Source organism: Odontesthes bonariensis, chromosome 5 (genome assembly GCF_027942865.1).
Source record: "Odontesthes bonariensis isolate fOdoBon6 chromosome 5, fOdoBon6.hap1, whole genome shotgun sequence".
In the NCBI taxonomy this organism is placed as follows: Eukaryota; Metazoa; Chordata; class Actinopteri; order Atheriniformes; family Atherinopsidae; genus Odontesthes; species Odontesthes bonariensis.
The window spans coordinates 40,815,509-40,830,551 of record NC_134510.1 but is presented as its reverse complement, the minus strand read 5'-3'; the positions used below and the strand labels follow the sequence as shown (position 1 = coordinate 40,830,551).

Genomic DNA, 15,043 nt, shown 5'->3' with positions numbered 1-15,043 from the left:
ACATCATTGCGCATTAATTACATTTGTGTGCATTAATTACATTAGTGTGCATTAACTTACATTTGTGTGCATTAACTTACATTAGTGTGCATTAACTTACATTAGTGTGCATTGACTTACATTAGTGTGCATTGACTTACATTAGTGTGCATTAACTTACATTAGTGTGCATTAACTTACATTTGTGTGCATTAATTACATTAGTGTGCATTAATTACATTTGTGTGCATTAACTTACATTAGTGTGCATTAACTTACATCATTGCGCATTAACTTACATTAGTGTGCATTAACTTACATTTGTGTGCACTAATTACATTAGTGTGCATTAACTTACATTAGTGTGCATTAACTTACATTAGTGTGCATTAACTTACATTTGTGTGCATTAACTTACATTAGTGTGCATTAATTACATTTGTGTGCATTAACTTACATTAGTGTGCATTAACTTACATCATTGCGCATTAACTTACATTAGTGTGCATTAACTTACATTTGTGTGCACTAATTACATTAGTGTGCATTAACTTACATTAGTGTGCATTAACTTACATTAGTGTGCATTAACTTACATTTGTGTGCATTAACTTACATCATTGCGCATTAACTTACATTTGTGTGCATTAACTTACATCATTGCGCATTAACTTACATTTGTGTGCATTAACTTACATTTGTGTGCATTAACTTACATTAGTGTGCATTAACTTACATCATTGCGCATTAACTTACATTTGTGTGCATTAACTTACATCATTGCGCATTAACTTACATTTGTGTGCATTAACTTACATTTGTGTGCATTAATTACATTAGTTTGCATTAACTTACATTAGTGCGCATTAACTTACATTTGTGTGCATTAATTACATTAGTGTGCATTAACTTACATTAGTGTGCATTAATTTCATTAGTGTGCATTAATTACATTTGTGTGCATTAACTTACATCATTGCGCATTAACTTACATTAGTGTGCATTAACTTACATTTGTGTGCATTAATTACATTAGTTTGCATTAACTTACATTAGTGCGCATTAACTTACATTTGTGTGCATTAATTACATTAGTGTGCATTAACTTACATTAGTGTGCATTAACTTACATTAGTGTGCCTTAATTACATTAGTTTGCATTAACTTACATTAGTGTGCATTAACTTACATTAGTGTGCATTAATTACATTAGTGTGCATTAATTACATTAGTGTGCATTAACTTACATTAGTGTGCCTTAATTACATTAGTTTGCATTAACTTACATTAGTGTGCATTAACTTACATTAGTGTGCATTAACTTACATTAGTTTGCATTAACTTACATTAGTGTGCATTAATTACATTAGTGTGCATTAATTACATTAGTGTGCATTAACTTACATTAGTGTGCCTTAATTACATTAGTTTGCATTAACTTACATTAGTGTGCATTAACTTACATTTGTGTGCATTAACTTACATTAGTGTGCATTAACTTACATTAGTTTGCATTAACTTACATTAGTGTGCATTAACTTACATTTGTGTGCATTAATTACATTTGTGTGCATTAATTACATTAGTGTGCATTAATTACATTAGTGTGCATTAACTTACATTAGTTTGCATTAACTTACATTAGTTTGCATTAACTTACATTAGTGTGCATTAATTACATTAGTGTGCATTAATTACATTAGTGTGCATTAATTACATTAGTGTGCATTAATTACATTAGTGTGCATTAACTTACATTAGTGTGCATTAATTACATTAGTGCGCAGTAACTTACATTAATGCGCATTAACTTACATTAGTGCGCAGTAACTTACATTAATGCGCATTAACTTACATTAGTGTGCAGTAACTTACATTAATGCGCATTAACTCACATTAGTGTGCATTAACTTACATTTGTGTGCATTAATTACATTAGTGTGCATTAACTTACATTAGTGTGCATTAACTTACATTTGTGTGCATTAATTACATTAGTGTGCATTAACTTATATTAGTGTGCATTAACTTACATTAGTGTGCATTAACTTACATTAGTGTGCATTAACTTACATTAGTGTGCAGTAACTTACATTAATGCGCATTAACTCACATTAGTGTGCATTAACTTACATTTGTGTGCATTAATTACATTAGTGTGCATTAACTTACATTAGTGTGCATTAACTTACATTTGTGTGCATTAATTACATTAGTGTGCATTAACTTACATTAGTGTGCATTAACTTACATTAGTGTGCATTAACTTATATTAGTGTGCATTAACTCACATTAGTGTGCATTAACTTACATTAGTGTGCATTAACTTACATTAGTGTGCATTAACTTACATTAGTGTGCATTAACTTACATTAGTGTGCATTAACTTACATTAGTTTGCATTAACTTACATTAGTGTGCATTAACTTACATTTGTGTGCATTAACTTATATTAGTGTGCATTAACTTACATTAGTTTGCATTAACTTACATTAGTGTGCATTAACTTACATTTGTGTGCATTAACTTACATTAGTGTGCATTAACTTACATTTGTGTGCATTAATTACATTAGTGTGCATTAATTACATTAGTGTACATTAACTTATATTAGTGTGTATTAACTTACATTAGTGTGCATTAACTTACATTTGTGTGCATTAATTACATTTGTGTGCATTAACTTACATTAGTGTGCATTAATTACATTAGTGTGCATTAACTTACATTAGTGTGCATTAACTATTTTATTCAAAACAAACTGAACTCTACCTGCCCTCCCTCATGATTTCATCTCCCAGTTTTTAAAACAACTTCCACCTACGTGCTGTGACACAAAGACCGTATTCAGGAAAAAGGGAAAGTGTCACCTGGTTTCCGTCAGTTCCAAGTCCTCCCGGCCGGCCGTCCTCTCCTACTGTGCCCTGTGGATTCAAACAGCATTAAGGAAACTGGACCTCATGCAGAGCTCCAGAGAAGATTATCTGATTATAATAAATAATCACTGTAACTCTGTGATTATCCTCTGAGGCTTCCTGACATCTGGAACTGCTGGATTTCTCCATTCTGAGCATGTGAAGACAGCATCAGCTGCCACTGTGATGCAACCTGGTAAAAAATTAACCAGCTTCCACCATTCGCTCTCTGTTGGACCGAGGAATCTTTCATGTACCCTTCAGCAAAGTCATTCTGATCACATCACCGTCAGCCGGACGTCTCTTACCGGTAAACCTGGTTCGCCGGGTTCTCCTTTGGCTCCAGGAAAGTTGTTATCCCGGCCCGATTCTCCCTGTTAGACAAAAAACAAAGACAGTCTGAGCTCAGTCTATCTCAAGATGAATAAATTCCAGGGGAGCCTCCGGCTGTGTTGGAGTTGTATTGTGGGTGATATTGAATTTAAAGAATGGCCACAACTGCAGAGAAGGCAGAAAGAGTGGAGAAGAAACTCTGAGACTCACCGGATCGCCTCTCAGTCCTTTATCTCCTTGCAGCCCTTGCTCCCCTCTGTTGCCTGGGATACCCTGAGGAAAACAGTTCAACCTGTCAATCAACCAGCCGAGGTCAGAGGTCAACACCACAACACGACTCTTGATTTGATGTGCTCAGGGAGAACTGAGCACAAACTTTGTCCCACACACTGATTATATAATAAACTGATATTAATACTGATGTTAGTTATTAGGCTTAGGGTAGGGTTAGGGTTAGGGTCAGGTTAGGGGAGGGTTAGGGGTAGTGTTAGGGTAGGGTTAGGCTTAGGGTAGGGTTAGGCTTAGGGTAGGGTTAGGCTTAGGGTAGGGTCAGGTTAGGGTCAGGTTAGGGGAGGGGAGGGTTAGGGTAGGGGTAGGGGTAGAGGTAGGGTCAGGTTAGGGGAGGGGAGGGTTAGGGTAGGGGTAGGGGTAGGGTAGAAGGGTTATATCAAACTAATATTATTCTGCTTGATGGAAGGCAAAATGAAGCAGCTTTGGCTGGTTTTGTGAACATGTTACCGCAGGTGGAGCAGGAAGTTCTGATCTGGATCCAGGGTTTATTCAGGTGGCGTTATGTGATTCCTGAGCTGGACGTCACTAAACATTTAGGTAAAGCAAGGTCCCTACTTTTTTAACCCCAAAGCTCTGCGTCAAATTCTCCATTTCACTCTAAAACTATGTCTGTGGAACAACTGGAAACTTGGGAACATGAATCCTGCAGCTGATCCTGTTTGAGGAGCTGAATGAATGTGAACATGTGGAGGTCAGATGCTGTTTGATATTGATCAGGATTCATATTTTCAAAGCTTTTCTTACCGGGTCTCCAGAGTGTCCTCTTTCTCCTCGAGTTCCGTTTCTTCCCGTATCTCCCTGCAAACACAGAACCGGGGAAACAGTTCAGCACCGAGGCTCTGAAAAGCCCCTCCAATCAGCTCGTTTCCTGAACACACCCGCTCATTTCCACCTCAATGAAAACAAAACCAGCTGATTCTATCAGAACTTCAGAGAGCTGGGCCCCATCTGAGCCTGAGGGGAGGCTCCAACCGGGCCTCGGTTTGGGAGGCTCAGAACCACACGGACGGGGATGTTGGGCCCCATCTCTTATCATTTTCCTGTTCATTTCCTCTAATTAACACGACACTTCCTGTTTACATCTCAGTGTCTGCAGCACGCCGGTTACCATGGTGACCTGATTACAGAGGACGGTGCGTAACAAGATGAGAAGGGTGCTTGTCAGTACCTGTTCTCCGTTGATGCCGTCCAGCCCGTCCTCTCCGTCTTCACCCTGCAACAGTGGGAAATCAGTCCTCTGATGAGACTCACACACAGAGCATCACTTTGACATTCCGGCCGGCCCGAGCCACTCACCCTGTCTCCCCGGGTGCCTCGGTACCCCTGCGGACACAAACAGCACCGGTTAGATTCACACCATCTCCATCAGGCTACAACAAAGACTTCATGTGAGCCCTACCTTCTGTCCTCTGAGTCCAGGACAACCCTGGATGCCCTGAGGTCCTTCGGATCCGGGACCGCCCCGCTCCCCCTGCAACGGGCAGGGAACGCACACTGATTCAGCTCTGACTCGTTTATAACTCAAACAGCTCTCATCTCTCGAGAGTCTGAGCACCATGTGGGTCTTCTACATTCTGCCCAGCTCGCAGAAGCTCTCGTGCTTCTCTGATGAATCACTCCTCACTTTAACATAATCATTATTGTCATTCTGTGAAAATGTCTGTAAAAAGTCAAAATGAGGTACTAAATACATTCACACCACATCATTGGATCTTTCCTTTTCTTTTCTTTCTTTTCTTTCCCCTCTCTTTCCTCTCTTCTTCTTTCTCTCCTTCCTTTAAAAAAAAATCACTTATTTTTTCTACTTATATTATTTCTTTTTTTCCCTTTCAAATTATCACTACTATTGAAATTATCATTATTTTTTTTCTAAATTATGCAGTTATTTATCTTTATTTAATTTTCACTTCAAATCTGTGTAATTGGTCCTATGTTTTATTAGTTTTCATTTATTGAACTACTACATTTTATTACTGTTGATTTTGCTAAGATGATGTGCAGCTGTAAACAGGGAAAACATGAACATGAAGGGAAATTTGACTTGTCATGTTACCATTGTGAAAAAATGAATAAAAATGAAGTTATAAAAAGTCAAAATGGAATCACACGAGCCCAAAGTTCAGGGAGGCGTTTCAAACTGCATCAACGGCCTTTTATTAGGGCTGGGTGAGTTAACTCGTTAATGATTTAACGCCGATAAATATTTTATCGCGCATTGTTTTATTAAACAATTAGTAATTAGTATTAGTATTAGTAAAAAAAAAAAATTGTCTGTTGCTTTTATTTTGTAAAAGTCTGTTGCTCACAGGCTTTTATTTTGTAATCGTGATTAATCAGGGAAATCATGTGATTAATTAGATTAAAACATGACAAGAACCATCCAGGACAGGGTGAACACAGCAGTAAATATCTTTAAAGGTGCACAAAGACACTTACCGGGGTGCCTTCCTCTCCCGGAAAGCCGGGGTATCCCTTCTGTCCTGCAGTGCCCTGTGAATAAAACACAGAGATCTGCTAAAAAACAGGCAACAAGAGGAAGCTGATTGGAAAAATATATAAAATAAAGACAGCAGTGATAGAGTTCAGAGGAAAATCGTCTCCTTTTATCACAGCTATAACCAGTGGTGGAGTCCAGGGTATACGTGGGTATACCCACTGCTAAATCCCCCTGATGCGGCCGGTACTCGCTGCCACTGATTAGACCGGTTAACTTTAGGCACGAGGAACGGTGAGATAATCAGAGGCAGTGGGGCGGGAGATGTGCCGGCCACCTCTGGAACCTGATTGGACACCTCAGGTGTCACTCCAGTTGGTTGACAGTGCGCAACGCGAACTAGAAACACGGCGTCTTTGAAATGAGTGTCAGGCGTAGAGTGAACCTACTTTCATGGAATACATCATTTTGAGTTAAGTTTTAATGTGATTTCCAAATGTTTTTTTTAAAGAAACTGCACATTTATTTTTTTATTTTTTTATTTAAAAAAAAAAGAAACAGCACATTTATTTATTTTTTAATTTTTAATTTGATTTATCTTTTATTAAAAAAAGAAGTTGCACGTTTATTTTTTTATTTTTATTATTTATTTTTTATTTTAAAAAAAGAAACAGCACATTTATTTATTTATTTATATTTTTATTTTATTTATCTTTTATTCCATAAAAATAAACCGCACATTTATTTATCTATTTTTTTTTTTAAAGAAAGAAACTGCACATTCAGAGAAGACATTTTGTTGCCAATTGTTACACTGCATGAGTAGGCTGAAGTTATGAAAGACTAACGTCACGTTAGCATGAAGCTACGTAGCACTATGAAGTGGTACCTTGAGCTACGAGTGTCCCGAGATACGAGTTTTTTGAGTTACGAGCCGTTTTTCCGTCTATTTATTCAATTTTTGCTTTGATTTGCGAGCAGAAATTGAAGTTAGTCGTTATGAAGCTTCAAGAACTCCGCCGCTAGTCGGCCTGGTGAGTGAATCCGGCCAGCATCCCGCCTCCTACTCGCTCACATGGAAGCATCTCGCGTTGCTTCTGGACTTCTTAAAAAAAAAAGGGGCAAAATTGAGAGTCTACCCACTTCTCCAGGGACCACTACACCACTGGCTGTACCCATATAAAGTCTTACAATGTGCTGCAAAAAGAAACCCTTAAACAGATGAACTGACCAGCTGATCCTCTGAGGTTAAACACAGCGGAAGGTTTCAGAGTCAGACTCCAGAAGTAGTTCCTGCTCCGTTTGTCGGTTTAAGGCTGACTGCCGGACAGTATCAGGCATGGGTGTTAACTGGGTATGGCAGCTGCCACACCTTGGCTCCAGGGGAAAATGTAAATGTTCGTTTTTCTTTTTTCTTTTTGAATTAATTTATGGAATTACTCTTTGTCAATTTGTATTGATTATTCTATTATTTACTACAAATAAATTAACTAGAAATGAAATTCTGAACAACGCAGCTAATGCTAATGCTTATACTAATGCTAATACTAATGCTAATACTAATGCTAATACTAATGCTAACAGGGAGACGGAGATGGAGACGAGTCCATTGTTATGTTAGCTCTGTGAGTGAGACTGCATTTGCACACAGATAAGCTACATAGCAGACTTTTGTGGTGACTATTTGCTGGGGATGTATATTTATTGATTGATACTGTAGTCATGTGACTATAGTGACCTTGCCTTAGCTTAGGCTGAATTGACGCCGCTGGTATCAGATGCTAACCAGGACCATGAAACGGCCCGTTTCCTCGTGCCTTTGACCCGTTCTCACAAGCCTCTCTGACCTTTAAAGTTTAATCGTGAGTGAATTCCACTCACCTTTTGCCCTGGTGTGCCCGGGGGGCCGCGGGAGCCCTGGTGTCCGGTACATTTGCACGTCACGTTGCAGCACTCTTTGTCCAACACTGCGTCCTGCAGAAAGATGGGAGACAACAACCGTCATGAAGCAACCGTTGGCTCTCAACACTTTCTCTCATAATCAAAGGACGACACATATCAGACACATCAGGACAGGAAGTCCTCCTGTTCTGGAGGATGGAGCCAAGTCATTTACATGACTGGAAGAGTAAATGGTTTTAATGAGTTATATTTGAGTGTGTTGTTCCTGGTTTGGCCGGAGAAATCCCAAAGACTCTTTTCTTTGGTTCATGGTGGAAACATCTGTGAAACTGAGGCGTGAAAAGCTGCTGAGTAATCAGGTATTACTGTGGTGGATGCAGAGTTTACCGACCAGTGGAGGAAGTGGAAACTGGTAAACCAACAGGTAAATGTTTACTGCTTCCACATGATGTCGTGTGTATGAATGCACATTAGCATGCTAGCAGGATTAGCATTTATCTTCCTGTTCTACCCTACTCAACTCAACTTTATTTATATAGCCTTTTAACACAGCCGTGGCTGAAACAAAGTGCTGTACAACACAAAATACAACGCATAAAACACAAGAACAATGCAAAAATCCTAAGGCCATCAGCCTTCTACATGCACTATAATGCACTCTCATCACTTTACACATGCGTACCTCCTCTGCTGTTTGCACTGCAACATGCAACATTGCACAATAATGTATTTTTATCGTATGTTCCTCGGTTAGTATAGGTCTCGTTGGCTATCATGTGTGTTATATGTTCAGTATAGCTCTAGTAATTAGCGTAAAATGTATATTCTGTAGTATCCATATTGCCAACCTGGATGGGTTAAAAGCGGAGACAAATTTCATGTGTATGCATGACCAATAAATCTGATTTTAATCTAATCTTAATCTAATCTTAATATAATCTTAATCTGATTTTAATTTTATCTTAATCTGATTTTAATCGGATTTTATTCTGATCTTAATCTGATTTTAATCTGATTTTAATCTGATTTTAATTTTATCTTAATCTGATCTTAATCTGATCTTAATCTAATCTTAATCGGATTTTATTCTGATCTTAATCTGATTTTAATCGGATTTTAATCTGATCTTAATCTGATTTTAATCTGATCTCAATCTAATGTTAATCTAATCTTAATCTGATTTCAATATGATCTTAATCTGATTTTAATCTGATTTTAATCTGATCTTAATCTGATTTTAATCTGATCTCAATCTGATCTTAATCTGATCTCAATCTAATGTTAATCTAATCTTAATCTGATTTTAATCTAATCTTAATATGATTTTAATCTGATTTTAATCTGATCTTAATCTAATCTTAATCTAATCTTAATCTAATCAGCTTCATCTTCCAATCAGAACTGAAGTGTAAACAGGGCGTTTGTGACCCTGCGAGCCAAAAATATGGAGGATTTACGATCTCTTCGAGTAAGGCCCCGCCGACGTTGGCCATGTTGATGCTCAGAGGAAGCTTGTGGCGGAACCCTCGCCCGAACTCAACCATCTGCAGCTCGGTGGGCTTACGCACTCCCTCCAGAGCCACGGTCAGCAGAGCGTTGATCCCTGCGGAGCAAACATACAAACAGATCTCTTTCCGTGACTTTGCATGGACACATGGACAGCTTTTGTGTTTAAAATTGATTAATTCTTCGTCGATTTGTGGCCCATTTCACTAACGCTACATTAGAAAAGATGTATCCGAGTCACAGTGATGCCTGTAACCGCTGTAACCCACCCCCAGCCGGGACTTTTGGTCCAAGATATTCCAAACTCTCAACACCAATTTAGAACCAAACCCCCCTGACTGCCCTCTTTGGTCCAGAAATCTCCCCGTTTCTGCACAGCGAGTCATGGCCTTCACCCCCCCTGCTTTACCATTCTCCTCAAATGGAAACAGGTTTCTCCACCGACTCACAACAACTGGATACGGGAAACTTTACAATGTCTAACGTTAGAGAAGTTAAGGTTCTCTCAGAAGGGATCTTTGACAGCATTTCATAAAACTTGGGACCCACTGCTTATATTGGGATCAAATTTCAATTTATTATTACTTTTTAATTTTAATTTTAATTTTTTTATTATTTATTTAAATTTACTATTTATTTAAATTTACTATTTATTATTTATTTATTTATTTATTATTGTTATCATTATTATTATTGTTAATATTTTTGTTTGTCTTATCATACTTCAATTTTTCACTTATGTTGCTGTATAATAACTAAGTCGTTTGAACATGGGTTGTCGGAGGGGATAGTTATGTTGGGAACTCTTTTTGTCCTGTTTGCTTTTTCTTTTTTTAACTTTGCACTTTACTTTAAAGCAATGGGAAACTGATATCTTTTTTCTCTCTGTACTGTCTGCGAAAACTAAAAAAAAGAAAGATTTGCTGCGCTTACCAGACCGTCGCAGGTTCTCCGACTCCTCCTCTAGAATCATGACATCTCCATCAAGTCCATCTGAGAAGATCACCAGCACCTGGTGGACGAGGTCGGTCACATGTTAGACTGCTCCTGTAATAAAGTGCTCGACAGGAGAATAACTTCACCAAACTTCACTGAAAACAGGGTCTGAAGTCGATCATCTTTGGAGAAAAGAGCAAAGGGACTAAAAGTGGGTCCTCAAAGCTTAAATCCCGACACAGAGTCCATCCTTAACGTCCGAAAAGCTTCGGACTTGGTTGAATAAATTCGGCCGTCCTCTTTGATTGGATGGAGCCCACTCGTACTTGTTCAGAAGTTAATTTGATCCAAGAACTGGAGTCAGATTTCAAAAGACAGCTCAATGAAATCCAGAAGAATAAAAAACCAAAACATTTTCCTGACTGCGAGTCACACACAGGAAGTGGCCATGTCTTCCAGCTGTCCTCCGTCTGGGTCTGCTACATTTTCTAATTCTTTCTTTCTGTCAGATAGTATGCTGTATGTAGTATGTAGTATGTATTATGTATTATGCAGTATGTTGTATGTAGTATGCAGTATGTAGTATGTAGTATGCAGTATGCAGTATGTAGTATGCAGTATGTAGTATGTAGTATGTAGTATGCGGTATGTAGTATGCGGTATGTAGTATGTAGTATGCAGTATGCAGTATGCAGTATGTAGTATGTAGTATGCAGTATGCAGTATATAGTATGCAGTATGCGGTATGCAGTATGTAGTATGTAGTATGCGGTATGCAGTATGCGGTATGTAGTATGTAGTATGCGGTATGTAGTATGCAGTATGCAGTATGTAGTATGCAGTATGCAGTATGCAGTATGTAGTATGCAGTATGCGGTATGCAGTATGTAGTATGTAGTATGCGGTATGTAGTATGCGGTATGTAGTATGTAGTATGCAGTATGCAGTATGCAGTATGCGGTATGTAGTATGCGGTATGTAGTATGTAGTATGTAGTATGTAGTATGCAGTATGTAGTATGCGGTATGTAGTATGTAGTATACAGTATGCTGTATGTAGTATGCGGTATGTAGTTTGTAGTTTGTAGTATGTAGTATGCAGTATGTAGTATGTAGTATGCAGTATGCAGTATGTAGTATGCGGTATGTAGTATGTAGTATGCAGTATGTAGTATGTAGTATGCAGTATGCAGTATGCAGTATGTAGTATGCAGTTTGCAGTATGCAGTATGCAGTATGCAGTATGTAGTATGCGGTATGTAGTATGTAGTATGTAGTATGTAGTATACAGTATGCTGTATGTAGTATGCGGTATGTAGTTTGTAGTATGTAGTATGCAGTATGCAGTATGTAGTATGTAGTATGCAGTATGTAGTATGCGGTATGCGGTATGTAGTATGCGGTATGTAGTATGTAGTATGCAGTATGTAGTATGTAGTATGCAGTATGCAGTGTGTAGTATGCAGTGTGTAGTATGCAGTATGTAGTATGCAGTATGTAGTATGCGGTATGTAGTATGTAGTATACAGTATGCTGTATGTAGTATGCGGTATGTAGTTTGTAGTATGTAGTATGCAGTATGCAGTATGTAGTATGCAGTATGTAGTATGTAGTATGCGGTATGCGGTATGTAGTATGCAGTATGTAGTATGTAGTATGCAGTATGTAGTATGCGGTATGCGGTATGTAGTATGCGGTATGTAGTATGTAGTATGCAGTATGTAGTATGTAGTATGCAGTATGCAGTGTGTAGTATGCAGTGTGTAGTATGCAGTATGTAGTATGCAGTATGTAGTATGCAGTATGCAGTATGTAGTATGTAGTATGCAGTATGTAGTATGCAGTATGCAGTGTGTAGTATGCAGTATGCAGTATGCAGTGTGTAGTATGCAGTGTGTAGTATGCAGCGTGTAGTATGCAGTATGTAGTATGCAGTATGTAGTATGCAGTATGCAGTATGTAGTATACAGTATGTAGTATGCAGTATGCAGTATGCAGTATGTAGTATGCAGTGTGTAGTATGCAGTGTGTAGTATGCAGTGTGTAGTATGCAGTATGCAGTATGCAGTATGTAGTATGCAGTATGCAGTATGTAGTATGCAGTGTGTAGTATGCAGTGTGTAGTATGCAGTGTATAGTATGCAGTATGTAGTATGCAGTATGCAGTATGTAGTATGTAGTATGCAGTATGTAGTATGTAGTATGTAGTATGCAGTATGTAGTATGCAGTGTGTACTGTGTAGTAGGCGGTTTTTCTCAGACTCACCTTCACAGCGGCGCTGGACTGTGTCCTGAACTTCTCCTGGAAGGACTTCATCAGGGTGGTGCTAAAGCTCGTCGGTTCTGTCACAGTAAAGTCCATGACTTTCCTCACCACCTCCTCGCTGTAGGCCTCAAATTTGATGTCGTCCAGCATGCGTCCGCCGCTGCTCACCACTCGGAACCCGATGTTGGGCTTGACGGTCTTGGCGCAGCACAGGCCCGGTACCGATGAAAGGTACTGGACGATCTCCGGCAGGTAGGGCAGCTGCTCCCGAAGCTTTAAGGCTCCGATCCTCTGAGAGACGTCGAACCCCATGGCGATGTCGATGGTGCAGTCTCTGACTACGGGGAAACGAGTGTTTACTTTCCTTAGGCAGAGAATCAGAGCAGAGGAAATCAGAGAGGCGGTCGCCTTTTTTAAACTCACCAGGCGGATCCTTTTGGTCCTCTTTGCAGACGATCTTGACGACCTTCTCTTTGACCTCCTTCAAGCTGTCGAAGTTGCGCACGGTGAACAGCCTCTCCGGAGAACCGGTGATCTGCAGCAGCTCCAAATCGTGGACGTCTCCGATGCCAATGGCGAACATCTCGATTCCCAGAGCTTTGAGTTCGTCAGCCGGATCCTCGACATCGTCCTGCGAATCTCCGTCTGTGATCAACACCAGATTCTGGGAAATCTTGGCAGACCTGCGGCTGCCGCGCGAAGCCTGAAAATATTCCTTAATGGAGGTCAAAGCTAACCCGATGTTGGTGCCTCCACCGACCTGTGTCATTCTCTGGATGTGCTCTGACATTTCGTTTTCAGTGGAGTACTCGTTGAGGTAAAACTCGCGCTTAAAAGTGCTGCTGAACTGGGCGAGTCCGACGTGCCATAAATCCTTGCCGATGCTGAAACTTTTCATCAGCTCAGTGGTAAAGTCCTTCATGAGGCTGTAATCGGTTCTGTTGATGCTGCCGGACTGGTCGATGAGGAAAACCAGGTCAGCTTGCTTCTTCTCACAACCTGAAAGAGCAAAGAGGACATGTTTCCTTGTTTCCTTCAGAGGCTCATAAGTCCATATTCTGTAGACATGATATCAGGAATATCAATACAGGACATGCGGCTTTTCACAATCTGAACCTTTGAGCAAAAACTTTCATGAAATGTGCAACTCAATGGAGAGTGACGGGATTTTACATGTTAAACATGTTGATTTGTGTTAAAAAAAAGGCAAAAATGTCCCCAAAAAGAAAAATGAGAAAACAAAGCCGTCTTGGAGCCATATAGCTCAGGCACATTTTACATTTTTTACAGCAGGTTCAGGTTAGACCAAACACTCGGACCCCGTAAAATGATATTCTTTTTATTTTCTAAAGCTCCATGTTTATAAAACAAACTCAGGCATTTCATTCTTTTCTTACCCAATGGGACAGACAGCAGGAAGCACCCACCCAAACCCAAACTCACTCCTTTATATTTTAACTGAACCATTAAGATTAGGAGGTGTTTAACCTGCCATAAAACTTCATAATACAACTTATAGCTTTAACGGGCTAGGGTTGGTTAGGGCTGGGGTTAGTTAGGGTTAGGGTTAGTTAGGGCTAGGATTGGTTAGGGTTAGTTAGGGTTAGGGTTAGTTAGGGCTAGGGTTGGTTAGGGCTAGGATTGGTTAGGGTTAGTTAGGGTTGGTTAGGGTTAGTTAGGGTTAGGCTTAGTTAGGATTAGGGTTGGTTAGGGTTAGTTAGGGCTAGGCTTGGTTAGGGTTAAGGTTGGTTAGGGTTGGTTAGGGCTAGGGTTAGTTAGGGCTAGGGTTGGTTAGGGCTAGGATTGGTTAGGGTTAGTTAGGGTTGGTTAGGGTTAGTTAGGGTTAGTTAGGGCTAGGGTTGGTTAGGGCTAGGATTGGTTAGGGTTAGTTAGGGTTGGTTAGGGTTAGTTAGGGTTAGGCTTAGTTAGGATTAGGGTTGGTTAGGGTTAGTTAGGGCTAGGCTTGGTTAGGGTTAAGGTTGGTTAGGGTTGGTTAGGGCTAGGGTTAGTTAGGGCTAGGGTTGGTTAGGGTTAGTTAGGGTTAGTTAGGGCTAGGGTTGGTTAGGGCTAGGGTTGGTTAGGGTTAGTTAGGGTTGGTTAGGGTTAGTTAGGGTTAGGCTTAGTTAGGATTAGGGTTGGTTAGGGTTAGTTAGGGCTAGGCTTGGTTAGGGTTAAGGTTGGTTAGGGTTGGTTAGGGCTAGGGTTAGTTAGGGCTAGGGTTGGTTAGGGTTAGGCTAGGGTTGGTTAGGGCTAGGGTTGGTTAGGGCTAGGATTGGTTAGGGTTAGTTAGGGTTGGTTAGGGTTAGTTAGGGTTAGGGTTAGTTAGGGCTAGGGTTGGTTAGGGCTAGGATTGGTTAGGGTTAGTTAGGGTTGGTTAGGGTTAGTTAGGGTTAGGCTTAGTTAGGATTAGGGTTGGTTAGGGTTAGTTAGGGCTAGGCTTGGTTAGGGTTAAGGTTGGTTAGGGTTGGTTAGGGCTAGGGTT

The 15,043-nt window shown here is 39.8% G+C and overlaps 1 protein-coding gene across 1 annotated transcript in view; it reads right to left on the bottom strand.

Annotated features, from left to right (window-relative positions):
- col6a4a (collagen, type VI, alpha 4a) overlaps positions 1–15,043 on the bottom strand; it is a 108,701-nt gene that overhangs the window by 33,868 nt on the left and 59,790 nt on the right. Inside the window, exons 11-23 of the mRNA XM_075466383.1 lie at positions 12,985–13,560; positions 12,562–12,899; positions 10,294–10,372; positions 9,312–9,457; positions 7,834–7,926; positions 5,955–6,008; positions 4,918–4,989; positions 4,815–4,841; positions 4,687–4,731; positions 4,263–4,316; positions 3,438–3,500; positions 3,203–3,268; positions 2,850–2,903 (exon numbers count right to left, since the gene is read on the bottom strand). Of these exons, the coding sequence (XP_075322498.1) occupies positions 2,850–2,903; positions 3,203–3,268; positions 3,438–3,500; positions 4,263–4,316; positions 4,687–4,731; positions 4,815–4,841; positions 4,918–4,989; positions 5,955–6,008; positions 7,834–7,926; positions 9,312–9,457; positions 10,294–10,372; positions 12,562–12,899; positions 12,985–13,560 (1,667 nt within the window). The remainder of the gene's footprint in view (positions 1–2,849; positions 2,904–3,202; positions 3,269–3,437; positions 3,501–4,262; positions 4,317–4,686; positions 4,732–4,814; positions 4,842–4,917; positions 4,990–5,954; positions 6,009–7,833; positions 7,927–9,311; positions 9,458–10,293; positions 10,373–12,561; positions 12,900–12,984; positions 13,561–15,043) is intronic.